This window comes from Styela clava, chromosome 10 (assembly GCF_964204865.1).
Source record: "Styela clava chromosome 10, kaStyClav1.hap1.2, whole genome shotgun sequence".
Taxonomy (NCBI): Eukaryota; Metazoa; Chordata; class Ascidiacea; order Stolidobranchia; family Styelidae; genus Styela; species Styela clava.
In genome coordinates, this window is record NC_135259.1 from 22,301,552 (window position 1) to 22,319,857 (window position 18,306).

Genomic DNA, 18,306 nt, shown 5'->3' on the forward strand with positions numbered 1-18,306 from the left:
GGGTCTTTATCAACACCCTGTATATTTTTCATTATCATAGGCCTACATATTTGCACGCATCTGATGTAGTTTAGCATCACATATACTTCTAGTTGGCTAATCCTCTGCGTGATTTGAATGAACATCCCTATACTTTGGAGGGACTTATTACTGTACCGGTATTACGTCACCGTGGCAATTTTTGGATGACGTAATCAGGCAGGGGTAGGAATAACATGTAGGCCTACCTACAGATGTATGAAAATCAGAAAATGGTTATGCCAAGACCACTAGAAATACTTGTGGCACTAAACTACACCAGACCGGTAAACCCTGCCTATTCTTCTGTCCTTTGTTTGTTTGGCTAATAAAAAACGATTTGATTGATATATTTTATTAGGTGCATGCAACAGTGCAATGCCGCAAATTCAGATATTTGTGTTTTAGGCAAGTATTGACTTGTGCATGAATCCTCTCCCCAACATTAATAGATAACATTTGTCATATTATCTATATTTCTCCCAATACTGGACGAATGAACATAACATAAACCAAACCAAAAACCTGAGCAACGAAACTTCAAGGCGGTATGCGGTTGTAACGTGTTTCTTGGACACGTTGAAAATAATCCGTCAATCATCGAGGTTTTTGACCAATCAAATATCTTAGCAACGCCTACTTTGCTTCGCTTGATAAATTTTTGGTTTCTTTACACTACTTTACGGGGAAAATAGTTTTTCTCTATAAACGCAAGATGGAACCATTGAGTCATTCAGGTCAAATGCAAAATATGGTGGAAACTATTCTGACCTTGTGTGATTGGTGAAACTGAAATTTTTCTTTTATTATATCTTCAATACATAAGCTTAACACGGCTCTATTTTACTGGGCGCAATGCGCAAGTCATCACTAGAATCGAGGCGATTGCGAGCCTTAGTTTTAACAAGAGAGCTATGCTCAAATATATGGACACGTATCGCCACCCAGTGGGAATAATTTTGATGACGTCATAGCGAAAAAAAAGTAATAGCCTCCTGGAGAAATATTTATCTTCAATCACTGAAAATTTCAAAGCAATTGGTCCAGTATTCGAAGAGAAAAGCGATTTTTAAAAACGTGTCAAATAACAAGAACGAGAACAACAAAACGATCACTATGTCCGGTACGTGTCCAATAATCGTCAGTGCCGAAAACCCTTGCTCGCACAGATACGTGGTCGCGAATGGTATCAAAAAAGTCATTGCTTCGTTTCGAATTACCTATGCCGCTGTCCTTCGCAAACATCACAACACAGATTTTAATCGGTAAGTATGTTGATAGGTATTTGTCTGTCTGTCTTTCTGTATGTATGTCTGATCACCTTTGTGCAACCCATTTTTAGTCTTTCCATAGTCGAGACCCATACTTTAAGAACCACTGTAATTTTGTACGAGGCGCCACAGCACCGAGCCAGGCAGGTATCATATACAAAGCTCTGATTCGCAATACCTTGTCTTATCGGCTTTCATCTTTCTTAGTATGGAAATCCTATATAAACCCGAGCTTTAACATATGGGCACGAAGTTTGCACTGGAATTAGCTTTGAAATGGTCAATTAACCAGACTGGCAAAATTTATAACTGCTATCCCTAAAATAAAGAATGATTCATCACAATACCATACAGCCAGTGGTGGGATTCAATTTTTTTGTCATTCGGTTCCATCACAAAAGTCATATTTTCTGTTACAAGAAGTCAATGAGAGTAACCAGTAATGCTAAAATATGAAAACTTGATCCTGTAAAAGTCATACCCAACCAAATCCAGACAAAATAACACACGTGATTAATCTGGATGAAATATTTATTATTAATTAATATTAGTAGCAAAGAAATCACCAACGTAGGGGTGGAAACAATCCAAGGAATGTGAAATTGATGTCTGAAAAACACGATTGATACAGGTGAACGCCAACTTTTTTGAGGAAGTTTGCGACTTGTTCAATTTTTAAATACTGGAAATTTGAAAATGAATATTCGTGGAAAAACAACAACAACAAAAAAGGGAGCTCCAGAAGTATTGCAACAAGATGGCGCACATCCTGAACATAGTACATGTACTAGGTTAGAGTTCAGGTTGTGAGCCATCTTGGTGCATATACTTCAAAAGCGCTCAAAAAATGAATCATGATTTATACTGCAAAGGAAGTTTTGTTCAATAGAAGCCTCCACATTTTTTATTGAACGTCAATAATTTATGAAGGATTTCTTAAAAATGGGACAAAACTGACTCTTTGTAAATTTTAAAATCTGTTGGGGTATTTATCTATTTTTTTCCCTGTACAATCAAGAACGCAGTAATTGAAAGATATTGGAAATGTTCTGGCAAAGAGTTGGAGGAGGGGGGTTCCCCTGTGACGACACTTTAGTTATTTGTATTTTGTTTGTTATTTATCATGTACGAAATGCAGTAATTGAAAGAATTAGAAATATTCTAAAAAAAAATTGCGTGAGGGGGAAACCCCAGTGGTTAAGCTGATATAATAAACAAAGTAAGCTAGTCTGTAATAATATATCATTGAAACTATACATGATTAAAATAAAAATTTCAATTAGTGCAAAAATAAGCAAGTGGTCGAGCAGTAGTGGGAGATATCACTGTTAGCATGAAACATGTAACGAAAAAGGGCAAGCGATGTCGAGCAGTTTCAGTTCTTCTGCGAATAGTATCTCTTTAGCATTTGCTTGTACAGGGGGTCCTCGGGTTGCGACTTACGCTGTTTCGAAGTTACGAACGCACTCCATAAAAATATAATACTGTAATTTCGAAGCCATTAAACTGGATCACTGTGATCAAGATAATCAGTGCTTTGGGCTCATTGGTGGACAATTGCGAACTATTACGATTATGAACGAATAATCACTAAGCTTCAGTCACATGGTACACAGTTTCAGTGATACTGTACGCCATTTTTATTGTTCCGAATTACACTGAAATTCGGGTTACAATGCCTCAAGAACGGAACAATGTCGTAAGTCGAGGCATTGTCCAAAGCTATAACACTTAATGCAAACCTTCTGTCGAAACAGGGCAGGAATGTTGAACCAGAAGTATTCTAGTTCTATTAAAAGCAGCTCTTCACATTCCAGTGGAGACTATTACAGGGGTTTTTCAAAACTACGTACCTGTAAGGTATTTCGCCTTAATCTAAAACATCTAGGCCAGGGGTGGGCAACCTTTTTCGGCTCGCGTGCCAAAATCGGCTAATTTAATCACAAAATTCTTTCGCGTGCCGACCAGAATTGTCGAGAGCTCACTCAGTTGTTACGTCATAATATATTCCCTTGTGTCACCATGTCATGGAAGGACAAAGAGAGTTTAAATAAATAACGGATTGTTAACAAACAATAACGAATAAACGAAAACCTAGTTACATCAGATGATTCAGAGTCTTTTTATCTGAAGGAAAATGATCTCGTTTCCGGGGCCTTGCTCGTGTGCCGAATAAATGGGCTCACGTGTCAAGTTCGGCACGCCTGCCAGGGGTCGCCCATCCCTGATCTAGACAAAGCCTGAATCTGGAAAAAAATTTCAAACCAAAATATGAAATCAGAGTGAAGTTTCGTTCGGTAGAGGTCGATTTTATTTTCAATCAGAGCAAGGTTTCCCCAGCTGGGAGAGACATCACCCCCAATGAGACCACAATGAGATTCTCAAGGGACCACAATCACAGGCTTCAACTATGTAGCATTCACAAAGACTACATTAAATCACAAATGGCCATGATTGGTTTATTCTTTGACCGCAATACATTAATTCCTTATGCATTACCCACCAGGCCATCACATCCTGTGAATTGTAAGATATTTTCCCAAATGTGAGATATAATTCTGGAATACTATTCAGATACATTCTAACTGGCCATGGTTTGTGGTTGCTAAGAGGATTATCATTGCAAAATAAGCAAAACAGGTGAGAAGCAAACAATATAGTTTAGCCGGGATTTCGAATATTTGTCATCGGGGCAATGAATAGAAAACAAGCCGCTGTATAAACTATTTTTATCAACGAAGTATAAATGGAAATAATAATAAATATTTTCTCAATTGGGCTTCCCGCCCCACGAAGAGGACCACGAGGCGCTTTCATGACGGCCCATTGTAAACAATTTGGCTTGAGCGAAACTCTAAGCTAATGCTACCCAGAAAATAGGTTCTTTGGACAGCATTGTCTGAACTACATTAATGTAAGCAAACTTTTCCAGCATTGGCCATGTCACCCATTCCATTTAAAAATAGTTTCAATCAAATTTATCCACGGCCAATCCATCTAATTATATTCGGTTCAAGCACGATATTGTCTAAATATCCCTCAATTATATATGGACCATGTATGATCTCAATCCCAGTCATCATCCGAAGCAATTGTCGAATCCGAAACGTCTGAATCAGAAAACTCAACGGCGATTCTACGAGCTAGAATGGAAGCGACATCGTTTTTTCCACTAGATGGCTGTGCTTCGCTCCTCTCTTTCTCTTCAACCTACGGAAACAGAAAGTCGATTCAAGGATAGACTCAAAACAGACAGGTTGCGATAATAGGAAGTCGAATTAGGATAGATAATTTTTTCAGTGGCTTATTTTTTCCACCTTCAGTTGAGGGCTCGAGACCTTTCTTTGAGTCAAGTTTTCAAATGCCTCTGATTTTGGAGACAAAATCTTTTTCTGAAACTCACAAAGCATTTCATTTCAAGAATTCTTAACAGTCAATCAAAGAGGCCAACATACACCAAGATTTTATCATAAAAAATTGTTGGCGATAAAATTTCCCCGGACTTCGCTGCTTGGGGTAAACTTACATAGACTGAATGAAAGCAATGGCAATGTTTGAATCATATAAAGATAAAAAAAAAATCCGAACAACATTTACTTATAGAAATCTACCTTTGAAGTACATTTAAGCGATCTGGCATTTTGAGTATCGCTCGTGGTTTAGGAGTATTTCTTTCCGAAAACACAACCGAGAATATCGGTCAGAGACCGAAGACTTATCGATCGAAAGTTAGGGGATCCCCCAAAACAGCGCCCTTACTCCATAGTGAGACCTTGTGTCCCATCACTAATTAATTAATACCTCGCTAATTATACGACATAATTCATCCAAAATCAATAGGCTTCCGGTCTGACATATGATGAATGCACATGCAAAATCTGGAGCAGATTCAATCTCGCTTTCGTGAGACATCGCGTGCATCTAACAAACAGACATACAAATACCTATCGACATACTCACCGATTAAAATCGCTAAGTAATAACCCATTTATCACTCAGTATAGAAAACCACAAACCTTTTTCAAGTTGATACCGATCCTGATTGCAGCCAGCAAGTTGCTTCTCTCATCCACAGGAGCTGGGGCCTGAGGTTCAGCTTTCTTCAGTGAGACTCCTTGCAATGCTGCAGCCAGTCCAGAAGGAGCAGAATCTGAAGGAATAAAAAGGGTCAAGGTTGGTTGCATAGTGCAGGGAGATCAAACTGTCAACTATTTTTGTCAAAGATCCGCATACAAAAATTATTTGGGTCCAGTCTTTCCAGTAATTATATTTCGGCATTCTTAAACGCACACTTCCTCGACCCGTTACTTATTGTCAGCTAATCAAGATTGTTTATTATGGTGTTATAGTTCTTTTCGTATGTATTCAAAACTATAAAAGTCATTTTATAAAAAGAAACTTAAAAACTGGGGCTATTGATCCAAAATAAAGAATTAGGTGCGGTCCAAATCAAATACTCGAAAGGTCCAGATGGGAAACCACGGTCCGCCAGTTGAGTAGCCCTGTCCTAGAGAACATGGGCCTCTCAGGGCAAAGTTTCCCGCAAACTTTTCTGGCTGCAGACCCCTGTTTGCAAACCTAAGTTTTGACTCCACAAACCACATTAATATGTGATGGATGGGGTTGCTTTTCATTGTACAATTTATCAATTCTCGGAGCAATTTGTGACAAGCAAACTCGTAGACTTTACCGCATACCTCGATCCAAACTCCTTTTATATTGTTGCGAACCCCTTGTGCAGTCATTACGAACCACAGTTTGGGAACCCTGCTCTAGAATCGATGGTCAAAGGCACTCATTAGCTACCATTTGCGAGGACTACATTAAATAGTAAATTAATTGACCGATTAACTGTAACATTCATTCTGCTGTAATCTGACAAGATAGAGCAGAATGCCTATGGTTGTCTCTTCTATATGGAATCAAAAAAACATACTGACCTTCATTTGATAGCATGGGTGGGGCTGGCGGTGGGGGCGGGGCCATTGGAGGAGGCGGGGCCATAGGAGCAGGTGGGACATTACCCATGTTCATCACTGGGGGAGGGGGGATTTCCCCATTCATCATCGGTGGGGGTGGGGGCGGGTTAGACATTGGGGGGGAGTAATCATTCATCATGGGGGGAGGTGGAGAATGCATCGGCTCTGGAGGGGGAGGAGCGAATCCATGGTAATCAGTGGGAGTATCTGGGTACGAAGTTTGTGGTGCACCTCCATCTAGTGGCGGCGGCGGTGGCATGCTGGAAAGATAAAAAGATATGTTAACTGAATTCAGTTGGAATTACCTTTCGCTGCAAAATATGGAACATAGTTAGGTAATTGCTTTTTAGCTATATGCATTGTGATTACTTAACTCTGTGAATATAAATTACAAACAGTTGATCATTCAAATGAAGCAAGATATGTAATGACCTTGTATAATCTATCTCATATTATCATTCTCGGAACATTGTGCTGTAATAAATAATGTACAACATTCTAAATTCACATTCGGTAAGAAAGTAATGCTACAGAAAGAAAATTGGTCATAAGAATAACAAGTTTGGAAAGTTTGGAAACTCCAGGCATAACATGCTAGAAATAACAAACCTTGCAGGATGCGGATGATTTGTCGACTGCTGTTCAGTGGGAGGAGGGAGGTAATCCTTCTGTGGTACTTGCTGTTGTTCCCTCTTTCGAGCAGTTGAACTTCTGCGGACGCTCGCAGACGAGGATTTGGATACAGGCTCAATAAATTCCGCACCATGCCGCATTCTCTCCGCTTGCTGTTTGCGTGTATTGACCGCTTGACGAACCTGTAATTAGAACATTGCGTTAAAAATTAAAATGCAACTGTTTTGTGAATCAGTCCCAACTATGTTAGAGTAACAATTCTGAAATTTTGGATCCAGCATTCTCTTATGAGCAACTAACCTTAGCTTTACTTCTCAGATCTGGATTTGCTTTTCGATCTCGTTTCCGTTGTTCTCGTCGTTTCTCTCGAGCTTCCCTCGTTTCCTTCTGAATCGCCTCTCTCCACAAATCAAAGAAATAATCAGGGTCGGTGTAGATCTTGAGCCCGTCCTTGCCATCCTCTCTGGAAAATATGATCAAGTGAGTGAGTTAAAAAAAGATTTTCAGAGCAAACTTGTGCGGGTGCATTACAAACTAGAAGAGACAAGTCACAGAGGAGCAAAGTTATGAGCAAAGTTGCACTCTGTATCTAAAACCTATGGGCATGGGGTAAATTCCCTTGGCTAACACAGACAGTCCCTGAACTCGTAATAGAAATTAATAAATAAGAAAAATTGGAACAAAATTATGCCCTAACCTGGTACACACACTACAGGAGTACCCAATGAGTAAGTAGAATAGCTACTGTTAAACAAATACAAATATTCAAATTCTTAAAGCAAACTAACCTGAATTGATTGAGCTCTTGCAGTGGGGGTGGGGCGTCGGCTTGTTTGTAAGTATTCAATACGGAACGAGACAGAGACTGCCTTGAGACTACTTGTTGGTCGGTTGTTACTGACGATTTGAATGCTTTCCTTGAGTTGATGTCGATGAGTGAAACTGAACATAAAAAAAATATGTAATTAGTAATTTTCCACTGAAACATGCCAGTAAATTATACGCTGCTAAATAATGATTGATCGGCAAATTCGAACAGATCAGATTGATGTCAGAGTGTGGGCCCTCGTCAACTCTAGGAGGCTATAGAACAGTTTTCCTGGGGTATATTCACTTGGCTAATACAGACAGTCCCCGAACTCATAATAGAACTAAAATAAGGAAAATCGGAATAAAAGTATGACCTGACCCTAACCCGATACACACACTACGGGAATACCCAAAATTTAAATAACCGATGAGAATTTTATTTTAAAATAGGAGATCACGAATGTTTTCGAGAGGGCATACAAGTTCGAAAAGTTTACCTTCCTCTACATTGGAATCCAGCTGGGTGACTTTGACTGACAGATGATCGATTCTATCTTTTAATGACGATGCTCGACCATAGAATGAGTTCGCCTCCGAGAAAAGTTCACCAAAGATGTCTTCCGCATGTTGGGAGAGCGAGGCAAGCTGATGGATGACACCTAAAAATATCAAAATAAATTATATGTTTTTATACAACGCTCCCCTCATTCTGTTCGCTTTGAACAAAGCCCTGTGCAAGGATCTACGTCTTCAATTTGGAAGAAATAGGATAAATGATATACTCTAGGGAAAGACAAAAATTCGTAACAGACAATAATGTTCACACAAGAGTGAAGCCTTGATCACAGTGTTCATATCTAAGAGTCAGATAGTTCCTAAGAAGGATTTAAAATTACATTTTAATCGTCTTGAAAAGTCTCAGGACATCTTTAAAGACTTACAATATTGTAAATGGCAACCCGTGGTTGTGTAGACCTCCAGCTCTCTAATTTTTAAAGAATGCTTTGTCATATTTATGCGCATCATTTTCGGTAATGAATAACAAAATAAAAATAATGCTACTCTAAATACCACGACGAACAGTGAATGCAAAAAGGTGTGAACAGCTAACTATTTTATTGTTATCAATATTGCACAAATCAACAAAATTTCTCCATTTTCCTTTGACAACATGATAAAATCTGTTTATATTAATGTAAATTTACAGAGTATGCTTGAAAATCTGGAAATTTAAAATCATGCTGGTGTAAACCAATAAACTGAATCTAATAGGAAAGATCTGTAGACTAACTTTATCTGTTCATCTATAACAAACATGTCCCAATATTTGATTTATCCTGGATTGGCACATACAGAATATGTTATATAACATTATTTTATAGGCCTAACGTATTTCGAATTATTGACTTTCAAGTAATTTCAGAGTGATCATCGAAGAATATTAGCTTTATTTGTACTATTATCAGTTGAAATGTCACAACATCGCCAAATGGGTCTGCATAAAAAATGAGTTTGAATTTGTAAATGCTAGAAAGAATGATATAATGGGTTTCATATTTTTAGTAAAAATTTCCAAAAATGGATTTATGGATGCAGACTAGTTGAGATGAACAATGTTTTGATGGATTGTTCTATTTTTACGGCCATTTTACATAATTCCTGATTGCAAAGTCTACTTAATAAGAGGTCAATATATTACAATATTATAGTAGAGGGCCAGCCCTTCACTAATGCCTACTATAAGGTTCATTTCCTCTAAGACTTCCTGTCTCTGAATCAATCATAATATAAGGTACATGCTGATGAGCAAAGACCATGACTGGGCAAACTGAGTAACTAACCAGATCTAACGCATTCTATTAAATAATCAAATGCATCCATATAAAGTGAATTTCTTGCCAAGTGTGCAGCAAGACATTGAATAGAGTAACTTGCTGATCATCCCTAAAATTTGGAATATATGATAAATTGAGCTATGCTTCACAGAGCTATGTTATTCTAACTCTCCTAGTTTATCCCTAGATCCAAAAATTTGTGCATATTATTTTGGTTTACCGTTAAATATTCCTAAACCTACTGTGTTTGAATAATTTACTATTCCTACTAAAATGGTATTTCGAAAGGTGAAATCATAGTTTGTGAAGTGAATAAACGCCATTTTGCTCCATTATTCCAACCAGTTGATTATTCCTAAAACCAAAATATGCTATGAACGTGTTTCAATATTTTATTATTCCTAAATTTACTTATTTGGATAATTTACTATTCCAAATACAATAGCATTAAAGAAGAATCAGAAAAAGGTCAATGCTTTATTTTTTTCCAGATAATGGGGAGTAGGGAAACCCCCAGCATAAAATATAAAAGCTCTGGAATCTGCAGACATATATATATATTTATTTTTCCAGATAATGGGGAGTAGGGAAACCCCCAGCATAAAATATAAAAGCTCTGGAATCTGCAGACATATATATATATGCAACAACATATTTATTTTTCCAGATAATGGGGAGTAGGGAAACCCCCAGCATAAAATATAAAAGCTCTGGAATTCACAAACAAACATATCGACACCTCAAAACCAAACAGTGCTCCACTTTTCCAAAAAATGACATTTTTCAATTGCTGATTTTCCTGGACTTAGCTCTACATTTTGGTCTATTTGCCTTATCTCTAGGTGCTCTAGATCTCAAGACAGCTATGGACATAACCCTGCTTTTTTTAGGGCATTTGAGAACTAAACAGAGCTGTGTCTACTATAGTGGACTTAGCGCTGGATAACTGCATTGTAAGTTGGGGCAAAGTCCGTTTTTTGGACATAGCTCCTCTCAAAAAATATAATACAAAGCGCTAAGTCCATACCAGCCTCTATAATGACATAATAAAGGGGCCCTAAGTCCAATAAAATTGTTTCTGGTCCAGAAAATTGAGAGCCAAAAAGGGTTAAGTCCCAACCCCCCCCCCCCCCCCCCAAAAAAATTGGGGCGAAGCACAATTTTTTTTTATATCATCTAAATATGGCCTTCATTGTAACTTTGGTGGACCATAAAAACTAGACATCCTCGATGTAAGGTATTAGAGAAATAAAAAAAAGAAAAACTAGAAAAATGGACTTAGCCCAATTTGGATTTCATGCGTCGATATATTTCCAACAATCTATTGATTTTCCAGACAGTGTGGGGTAGGGAAATCCCCAACATAAATAATAAAAGAAACCTACCATCAATGACTACCTCAGTGGTCATGTTTTGAAACATGTGTCAAAGCCAGTTGCTTTATTAAATATCCACTATTTAAAATATCCTGAAATATATCAGCAGTTGTGAGAAACAAAACAAAATCTGAGATCACCTATGACCCCTAACTAATTTACATAATCTGACAAATTTGTTGGAATTTGTACAAATTTTCTAAATACAGCCACTCTGTGGGTTTAGCGATGAAAAGTAGAAAACGTCAACAAAAAACAGAAAACGTCAACTCATTAACATGATGTATCACAAAACGCTAACAAAACAATAATATTCATCTCTGTGAAGCAATCCCAGTAGCAGAAATCCACCTATTTTTCACAAACCGTAAATCAGCCGTTCTAACAAAGCCCTCGTACCAGAAACCTTCATGAATACTAACTGCGTCAACCAACTGGCAGGAACTAAATAATTAAACATAAATATTCACTTCCACACTTCCTGGGTCAAGGGTCATATTGATCACTTTAAAATGATAACTAACGTGTGGGACAGACATAGACGCTCATTTAACATTTGGGCCATGCTTGTTCAAACATAAATCTATCTCAGAAGATTTTAAAATATTTATCACTACCTCAGGTATCGTTTCAGGCGAAAATATAAATTATTCAGATTTTTGACCAACGAGGGGGTTTCGTCTGTTTCCAGATTGTGATTTAATAATGCATGGGTTATTGCGCAATATCTCATGTAAATCTGTTGTTGTTGTTTATATTGATGAATCGTTTCTCCCGGGATTTTCATATCCAGCTTAATCATGTAGTGAAACACGACAACACGTCAAGTCGGTTATAGTAGTTATAATCTTGCATATAATTATTCCCCGAAGGACTGAAAGTGCGAACCTGGTAATCAAAGGTACGCTTGGATTGCAAGTGTATTCCTAGGCTTAGCACGATGAACCAACTGCCGAGCCTCTGAAAATTCAAAGATCACCAAAATCAAATAATTTAATATTCAAACAAATCCAAAACCAATATCCTGTGTCCGAAACATCAAATTGAACTGAATATCACCAGATTGCATCCCAAGAAAATTAGAACTTGTTATGCAGGGCAGAACTAACAAACTTCTTGTAATTATTATGAAAATGGAGAATGTTTATTTAACACTTCTTTTTTGTGCAGGATTGCACCAAGAGATTTAATTAATCTAGGACGCTTTGCACGAGAGTTATTTTCTCTCTAGAATTACAAATAACCTGGGTTCTGTTTTTTCTTATGAGTTACCCTACATTTATAAGTGCAAATCAGAATATCGAATCTAGAGGATTTAATAATAAACAAAAGGATCTGATAACAGGATCCTATTTATGTGACTATGTGACAATTTTCACATTCCAAATACATAATTTATCACATCAAAGGCGGTTTCTTGTTGAGAACTTTCTCATCCCAATAACAAACCATTCAAAGCTTAAAAGTTTAAAGTTTTTCTACTATATGTAGGCTACTGTGAGAATTTACAGCACAAATGATCTACAAAAGGGCCTTCAACAAGCCCTTCGCAAGACGTAGTAAAATTAATAAGAACCAGGGATGGAAAGGTGGTTTAAATTAATAGCCTTTGCTATGATGAAAACTAAGCATAAAAGCACTTCATTTTTAATAAACCCCTAGCTAATGACACAGGCGACCAGCACTGTAGCTTTTGCACAGATTGAATGTGTCCATGTATTGTAATAATACTAAATCAGTAAAGATATAATACATATAAAAAGACATGAAATTTCCTTTTTCAAAATAAAAAAATTCCCTCCTATTGTACGCTTTTCATTTAAAAAATACAGTTATGCTGGGATAAATATCAGTCTATAAAAGACAAAAGTAATACTACATATAAATACAAGATAAAATTCTCTCTTATAAATTTCCTTATCATTTTAGATGTATTGCTGATTGAATATTAAACCAAATCCTATAAAATATTGGTTCCCAAAAGTTACTAGGTGCATAGTTTATATATCTGCTGAAACGAGTTTAGCAAACATGGGTGACTTTATAATGCATAAAGTACAAATTAGCTGTAACAAAATTGAGTTTTATTTGATGAGTAGCATTTTTGTTATGGAAGTGCGCCGTGAGTTTTTTTCTGTGATTATTTGGCGCTGCACGACTAAAAGTTTGGGAACCGCTGCCATAAAAACACAAAAACTTTTTTCACTACCATGTACTACCCCCAACTCACCGGCCAAAGTATTATTAGTCACACATTCCAGTTCATTCTTCAATCCCCTTGGTATTTTCTGCCGACACAGAGCTGTGGGCGAGACTGTTCGTTTAACGATCGGCATGGTAACTGGGAATAGAATGGAAGAGAAATTAGAGAATTAAAATATAAATGAAGGATTAACCAGTAATTGAATATATTTTTAGCTGGTGATAAAATGAATAAACAGATGAACGGTAATTCAATCGGTTAACAATATTAAATAAATAAGCAATTAATCAATTTTGAATATATGGTTAATAACCGGTAATAAACAAATAAACAGTTAAATGGTAATACAAATGGATAATCAATATTAAACAAACGGTTACCAACCAATATAAAAAAAATAAACGATTGATCAATAAATGAATGGATGGTTCATGGTTAACGGTAATGGCTAACCGATGTTGAATAAATAATCGGTAATGGCTATTGAATGGTAAATGGTTACAAATAATTTGACTGCTAACTGTTATCTAGGTGTAATACCCTTTTCAATTAATATCTCCAGTAACTCCAGCTGCCAAGCCTTAGATTTTAAAGTTTTCTTATCGTTTCTATATTGGCAAAATAAGGAAGCTGAATAGTACTGACAACCAAACGAGAATATCGGTCAGAGACGGAGGACTTATCGATCAAAAGTTAGGGGATCCCCCAAAACAGCGCTCTTACTCCATAGTGACACCTTGTGTCCCATCAACTAATGCCCATCACTAATTATTACCTCGCTAATTATACGACATAATTCATCCAAAATCAATAGGCTTCTGGTCCGACATATGATGAATGCACATGCAAAATTTGGAGCAGATTCAATCTCGTTTTCGTGAGATATCGCGTGCATCTAACAGACAGACAGACATACAGACAAATACCTATCAACATACTTACCGATTAAAATCGATAAGTAACAATGAGTCGACAGTTTTGTAGGCTCTTTAAAATAATAAAGTAAAATACAAACTCACCGGTATTTGTTCCTACTTCTGAATTTTATCTTAGCTAAGTTATGTTAAATAATTAGTAACATCTAAAATTTAATAAAAAAGGGTTTATTAAAAGCACATGAACAGTTGTGTGAAATTTGTACCAATCTATGTGTAAAATCAAAAATATGTCTTCGACTTTCACACACTCTAGCTCTGCATTAAATACAAAATAATATGCAAATGCTATTTGAGACATTATCAATCACCAAAAAACGCTTCAAACTTTGCGATGCATTTGAATCTAAACTAAACCAGTATGTGAAATTATATTTATCCAGAATTACAATTTGAACTATTGTTAACCCAAGCATGTCCTTACAGCACTGGGCACCTTCTATTAAGGTGAGAATAATCTGACCAATCATGCAACATGGGCACCTTCTATTAAGGTGAGAATAATCTGACCAATCATGCAACACTAATTTGTTCGTGAAAGGGTCAGGATGAACATGTCAATGTACAATATATACTCAGGATAAAAATAAAAAAAACAGTATGATGAAAGGAGAGCATTTGGAGCTCCAGAAGTATGTGTACCAATATCAAGGTAACTAATTTTGTTCGACCACTTTACATCAAGTTGCGTAAAGGGATTGAAGCCTATGGGCAGGGGATATATTCACTTGGGTAACACAGACAGTCCCTGAACTCGTAATAAAACTAAAATAAGGAAAATCGGAATAAAATCATGGCCTAACCCTAACCTGGTACACATACTATGGGAGTGCAAATACCCTGTGAACAGTACCAGGTGACTGAAAATAGCTTGGGTTTCTGAAATCCTATTTGATAATTTTGTATTGAATTTATCAAGAGTAAAAATAGGACTCATAACATTTGACATAAATCATGATTTACCTGAATATTTAAAAGATTTTTTCCTAAAAAAGTCTGATTATCTCAAGTTATGAAAATAGTAGTTTCAGACAGCAGTGCACAGCACGTTTAAAGTAAATTCCTAAGGCACTTAGTACTATTTTGATATTCTAGATTCTGGCCAGATATGCATCACTGAATTTCCATATTGAAGGGGTCGGAATAGTATTGTCCTTATCATTGAAAAACATACAAAATATCATAAAACAGATGGTTGAAGGATAAAAAAGGAGGGGGAATACCCAGTTGAAATTAACCAGCTGGATAGAAGTGATCGTATATTAATAATAGTCCTTGAATCATATCTTGCAATCCAATTTGAATATTTAAAATGAATTTTTGGTATAAAATCTGTAACATATGATACAATTTTACTGCAAAAACATCAGATCAATACAAAAAAAACAGTAAATTTCAATGAGTTCAAAAATTACAAATTATTCAGCTGAATCAGCTCCCATCACCCCGTTTACCAAACCAGGAATATTTCATTCGACCTATTTTCTGAAGGCACTAATGCATGCTTTTGAATTTTTAAACCAGTCCCAACAACAGAACATGTTCAGAATCCAAAAAAATTTTGATCCAAGACCACAGGAAAGTTGAAAATTTGATTCAAGCTCCAGTACCAGAAAACATTGCCAAACCACACAGCCCATCCAGTAAGAACATTTGTAAGGCTCTATACAAGCAGCCATTGACATTTAACGATATGAGAGGAGTTACTCCTATTCGAAAGACTTGTTCCTTCCAGTTTGGCATTGGCTACCTAATTTATTACACCCTGGGTAAGGTGGGGGGGAAGTAATTTGGACCCAAGCTAAGTAATCTGTGTTGCCGACCACTAGGTCAACACACCACAGAAAACAGTAATTTGCTAGTTTTCTAATTTCAGAAATATTAAGGTTTACTTCATGATACTGTGTGACTTCAAATCTTCAAAAAATAATTTAAAATGAAAATATTTTGAATATTTCAAAAATTAATTCAAAATATTGAACACAATAAATTCCAAATTGATTCGAAAATTCATCGCTCCTGAAGTATGTTCACCAAGATGGCGCACAACCTGAACCCTAACCTGGTACATATACTATGTTCAGGTTGTGCGCCATCTTGGTGCACATATTTCTGGAGCTCCAAAATTCTATTTATTTTGGACATCCTTGCTAGTGGCTGCTATCATTTGGCACCGAGGCGAGCAAAGACACTAGAACTGGCCTGAGCTGCACCTTTAAAAATCCCAGCAGAAGAAGTACTGGACACAGTGTTACTTGAAATAGGCTTCTTAGCAGAAATTTTCTCCCGAATGTCACCGGTCGATTTGCGTTTCAAAGTTGCAGGTTTTTTCTTTTGTCCGACAACTATTAATTTTCTTTTAACAGCTGGAGATTCCTCAGTCGCTTCTTCGGTTTGCTTCGTTGTGCTTGTAACGATATCTCCGAGACGATCAAGTACATTAGATGACCTTTTAATCCCAGTTTTTGTCGTTTCTACATTTCTCTTGATTAAAACTTTGGTTGGTGATGTCGTTGTTGCTACGGCAACAGGTTTCTTTTTAATTGAAACAACTTTCTTTGCCATGGTGACAGTAACGGGTTTTTTAACAACTTGGGGAGGGGACTTTTGCACTCCAAGCCGATCGAGAACACTCGTTGACTTTGCCTTTTTAACGATGAGAATTTTCTTTTTTGTTGTCACAGGCGATGACGGCTTTTTCAATATGCCAGCGTAAGGGAGTTCCTCGCTGGGTAATTCCCCTCCAAGCCGCTTAAATATCCCGCTACTTTTGGAAGGCGATTTGTTCGGTGAATCGACCCCTAGTCTATCAAACACCGTCTTTCTTGGGTCAAAATCTTCAGCAAAATTTTTCGGTTTTTCTGCATTTTCGACAACAATTTTAGGAGAATTTCTACCAGAAGGTGAACGGCTATTAATGCTATGGTTAATCATTCTTTGTGCCGGTGACGATCCCTTACTCGTACGATTTTCAAGAGTCTTAATTCCGTCTGCAAGAATCTTCGAAGAAGCGTCACGCTTTGTTTGGTCATCCACGAACTTGGCGTGCTTCATAATCGCCATTTTATCCCCGACAGCTTTTATTCCGATGTCGGATAAAATATCGCGATCCAAATCACCGAGCATTCCTTTCTGTATTCTGTGAAAATAGAAGAGTTATAGGTGATGGTTATTTATTCAATGAGAATAGGGGTGTGTGAGAATTACTTTACAGATCTAGAGACATTGTCTCGTTTCAGAGGATTCCACTTCACTGATAAACAGACACCACTTCTTCCAGGGCGTATGGAGTGGACAGCGGACAGACAGTTGTCCCTCAGTTAAAATACATTAAAATGAAGTTGTGCAATAAACTAAGAAGGCGCAATCTAAAAACATCATCATTGAATTCCTCGGAAAAAAAGTTTTACCATAGAGCTTAAGATATTTTTAGCAAAAAACAACAATTTTGGTCACATGGCGATCGGTCATCTTACCTGTGATCTGAAAACATCACAGCGTACTTCGCACTTTGATCAGCTGGAATTCCAGCATCTTTGAAGAATTTAACCCAACTGGCAGATGACGACGCCATTTTAAATAATTAGTTAAATCTGATAAAAATATATTCATATTGTGTTTTTAATCTACTTTGCCAAGTGCCAACTTGAAATTCTAAAATTAAACAATTATCGGTTGATAAGCAAACAAATTAAAAAGGATTGCTACACGCTGAACTGAAATATGGGGTCTTCAGTCTGACTTTTCAGGTACCGCTGTACTGAGGTACCAGCAGTTGGTAAATACCGGTACCAGAATATGACAGATATGAGATTAACCCCTTGAAGACTGAGTATCAATCAATCAATTTTATTTTTTTGTAGTTTGGTCACCCTGACATAAAACAAAACAAGAATGAAAGAATGAACAAAATGCAGAGAACCTGAAGAACGGGCATAACTCACGGACAAAGTTAAAATACATACAAGTACTGAAAACAGGAAGAGCCTGCCGTCCACCAGAAGCAGTTAAAGAACACAATAAAATAAACATAGGCTACACCAGGGGTCGGGAACCCTTTTGGTTGAGAGAGCCATAAAAAGTACATTTTTTCAATTGCATTTGGTGCGAGCCATAGATGCATTTCTTAACTTATCAGACCTGAAATTTTTACTCAAAAGTCAACACATAATATGATGTCAATATACATTAAAAGTGACTTCTGATGCTGCATGTTGTCGCTGCGGGCCTTGAATGACTGTTCACA

The 18,306-nt window shown here is 36.9% G+C and overlaps 2 protein-coding genes across 2 annotated transcripts; both read right to left on the reverse strand.

The window, feature by feature from the left end:
• Nucleotides 1–1,802: 1,802 nt before the first annotated feature.
• Nucleotides 1,803–14,265, reverse strand: LOC120337396 (actin-binding protein WASF3-like). The gene is made up of 9 exons (XM_039405158.2): nt 14,145–14,265; nt 13,153–13,263; nt 8,209–8,370; nt 7,690–7,843; nt 7,202–7,364; nt 6,878–7,083; nt 6,230–6,528; nt 5,306–5,439; nt 1,803–4,499 (listed from the first exon to the last, which is right to left on the reverse strand). Exons 2-9 carry the CDS (start codon nt 13,256–13,258, stop codon nt 4,356–4,358), a joined length of 1,368 nt encoding a protein of 455 aa, XP_039261092.2. The 5' UTR covers nt 13,259–13,263; nt 14,145–14,265; the 3' UTR covers nt 1,803–4,355.
• On the reverse strand, nt 14,206–17,718 carry LOC120337403 (uncharacterized). The gene is made up of 3 exons (XM_039405167.2): nt 17,537–17,718; nt 14,544–17,199; nt 14,206–14,496 (listed from the first exon to the last, which is right to left on the reverse strand). Exons 1-2 carry the CDS (start codon nt 17,632–17,634, stop codon nt 16,224–16,226), a joined length of 1,074 nt encoding a protein of 357 aa, XP_039261101.2. The 5' UTR covers nt 17,635–17,718; the 3' UTR covers nt 14,206–14,496; nt 14,544–16,223.
• Nucleotides 17,719–18,306: the final 588 nt, after the last annotated feature.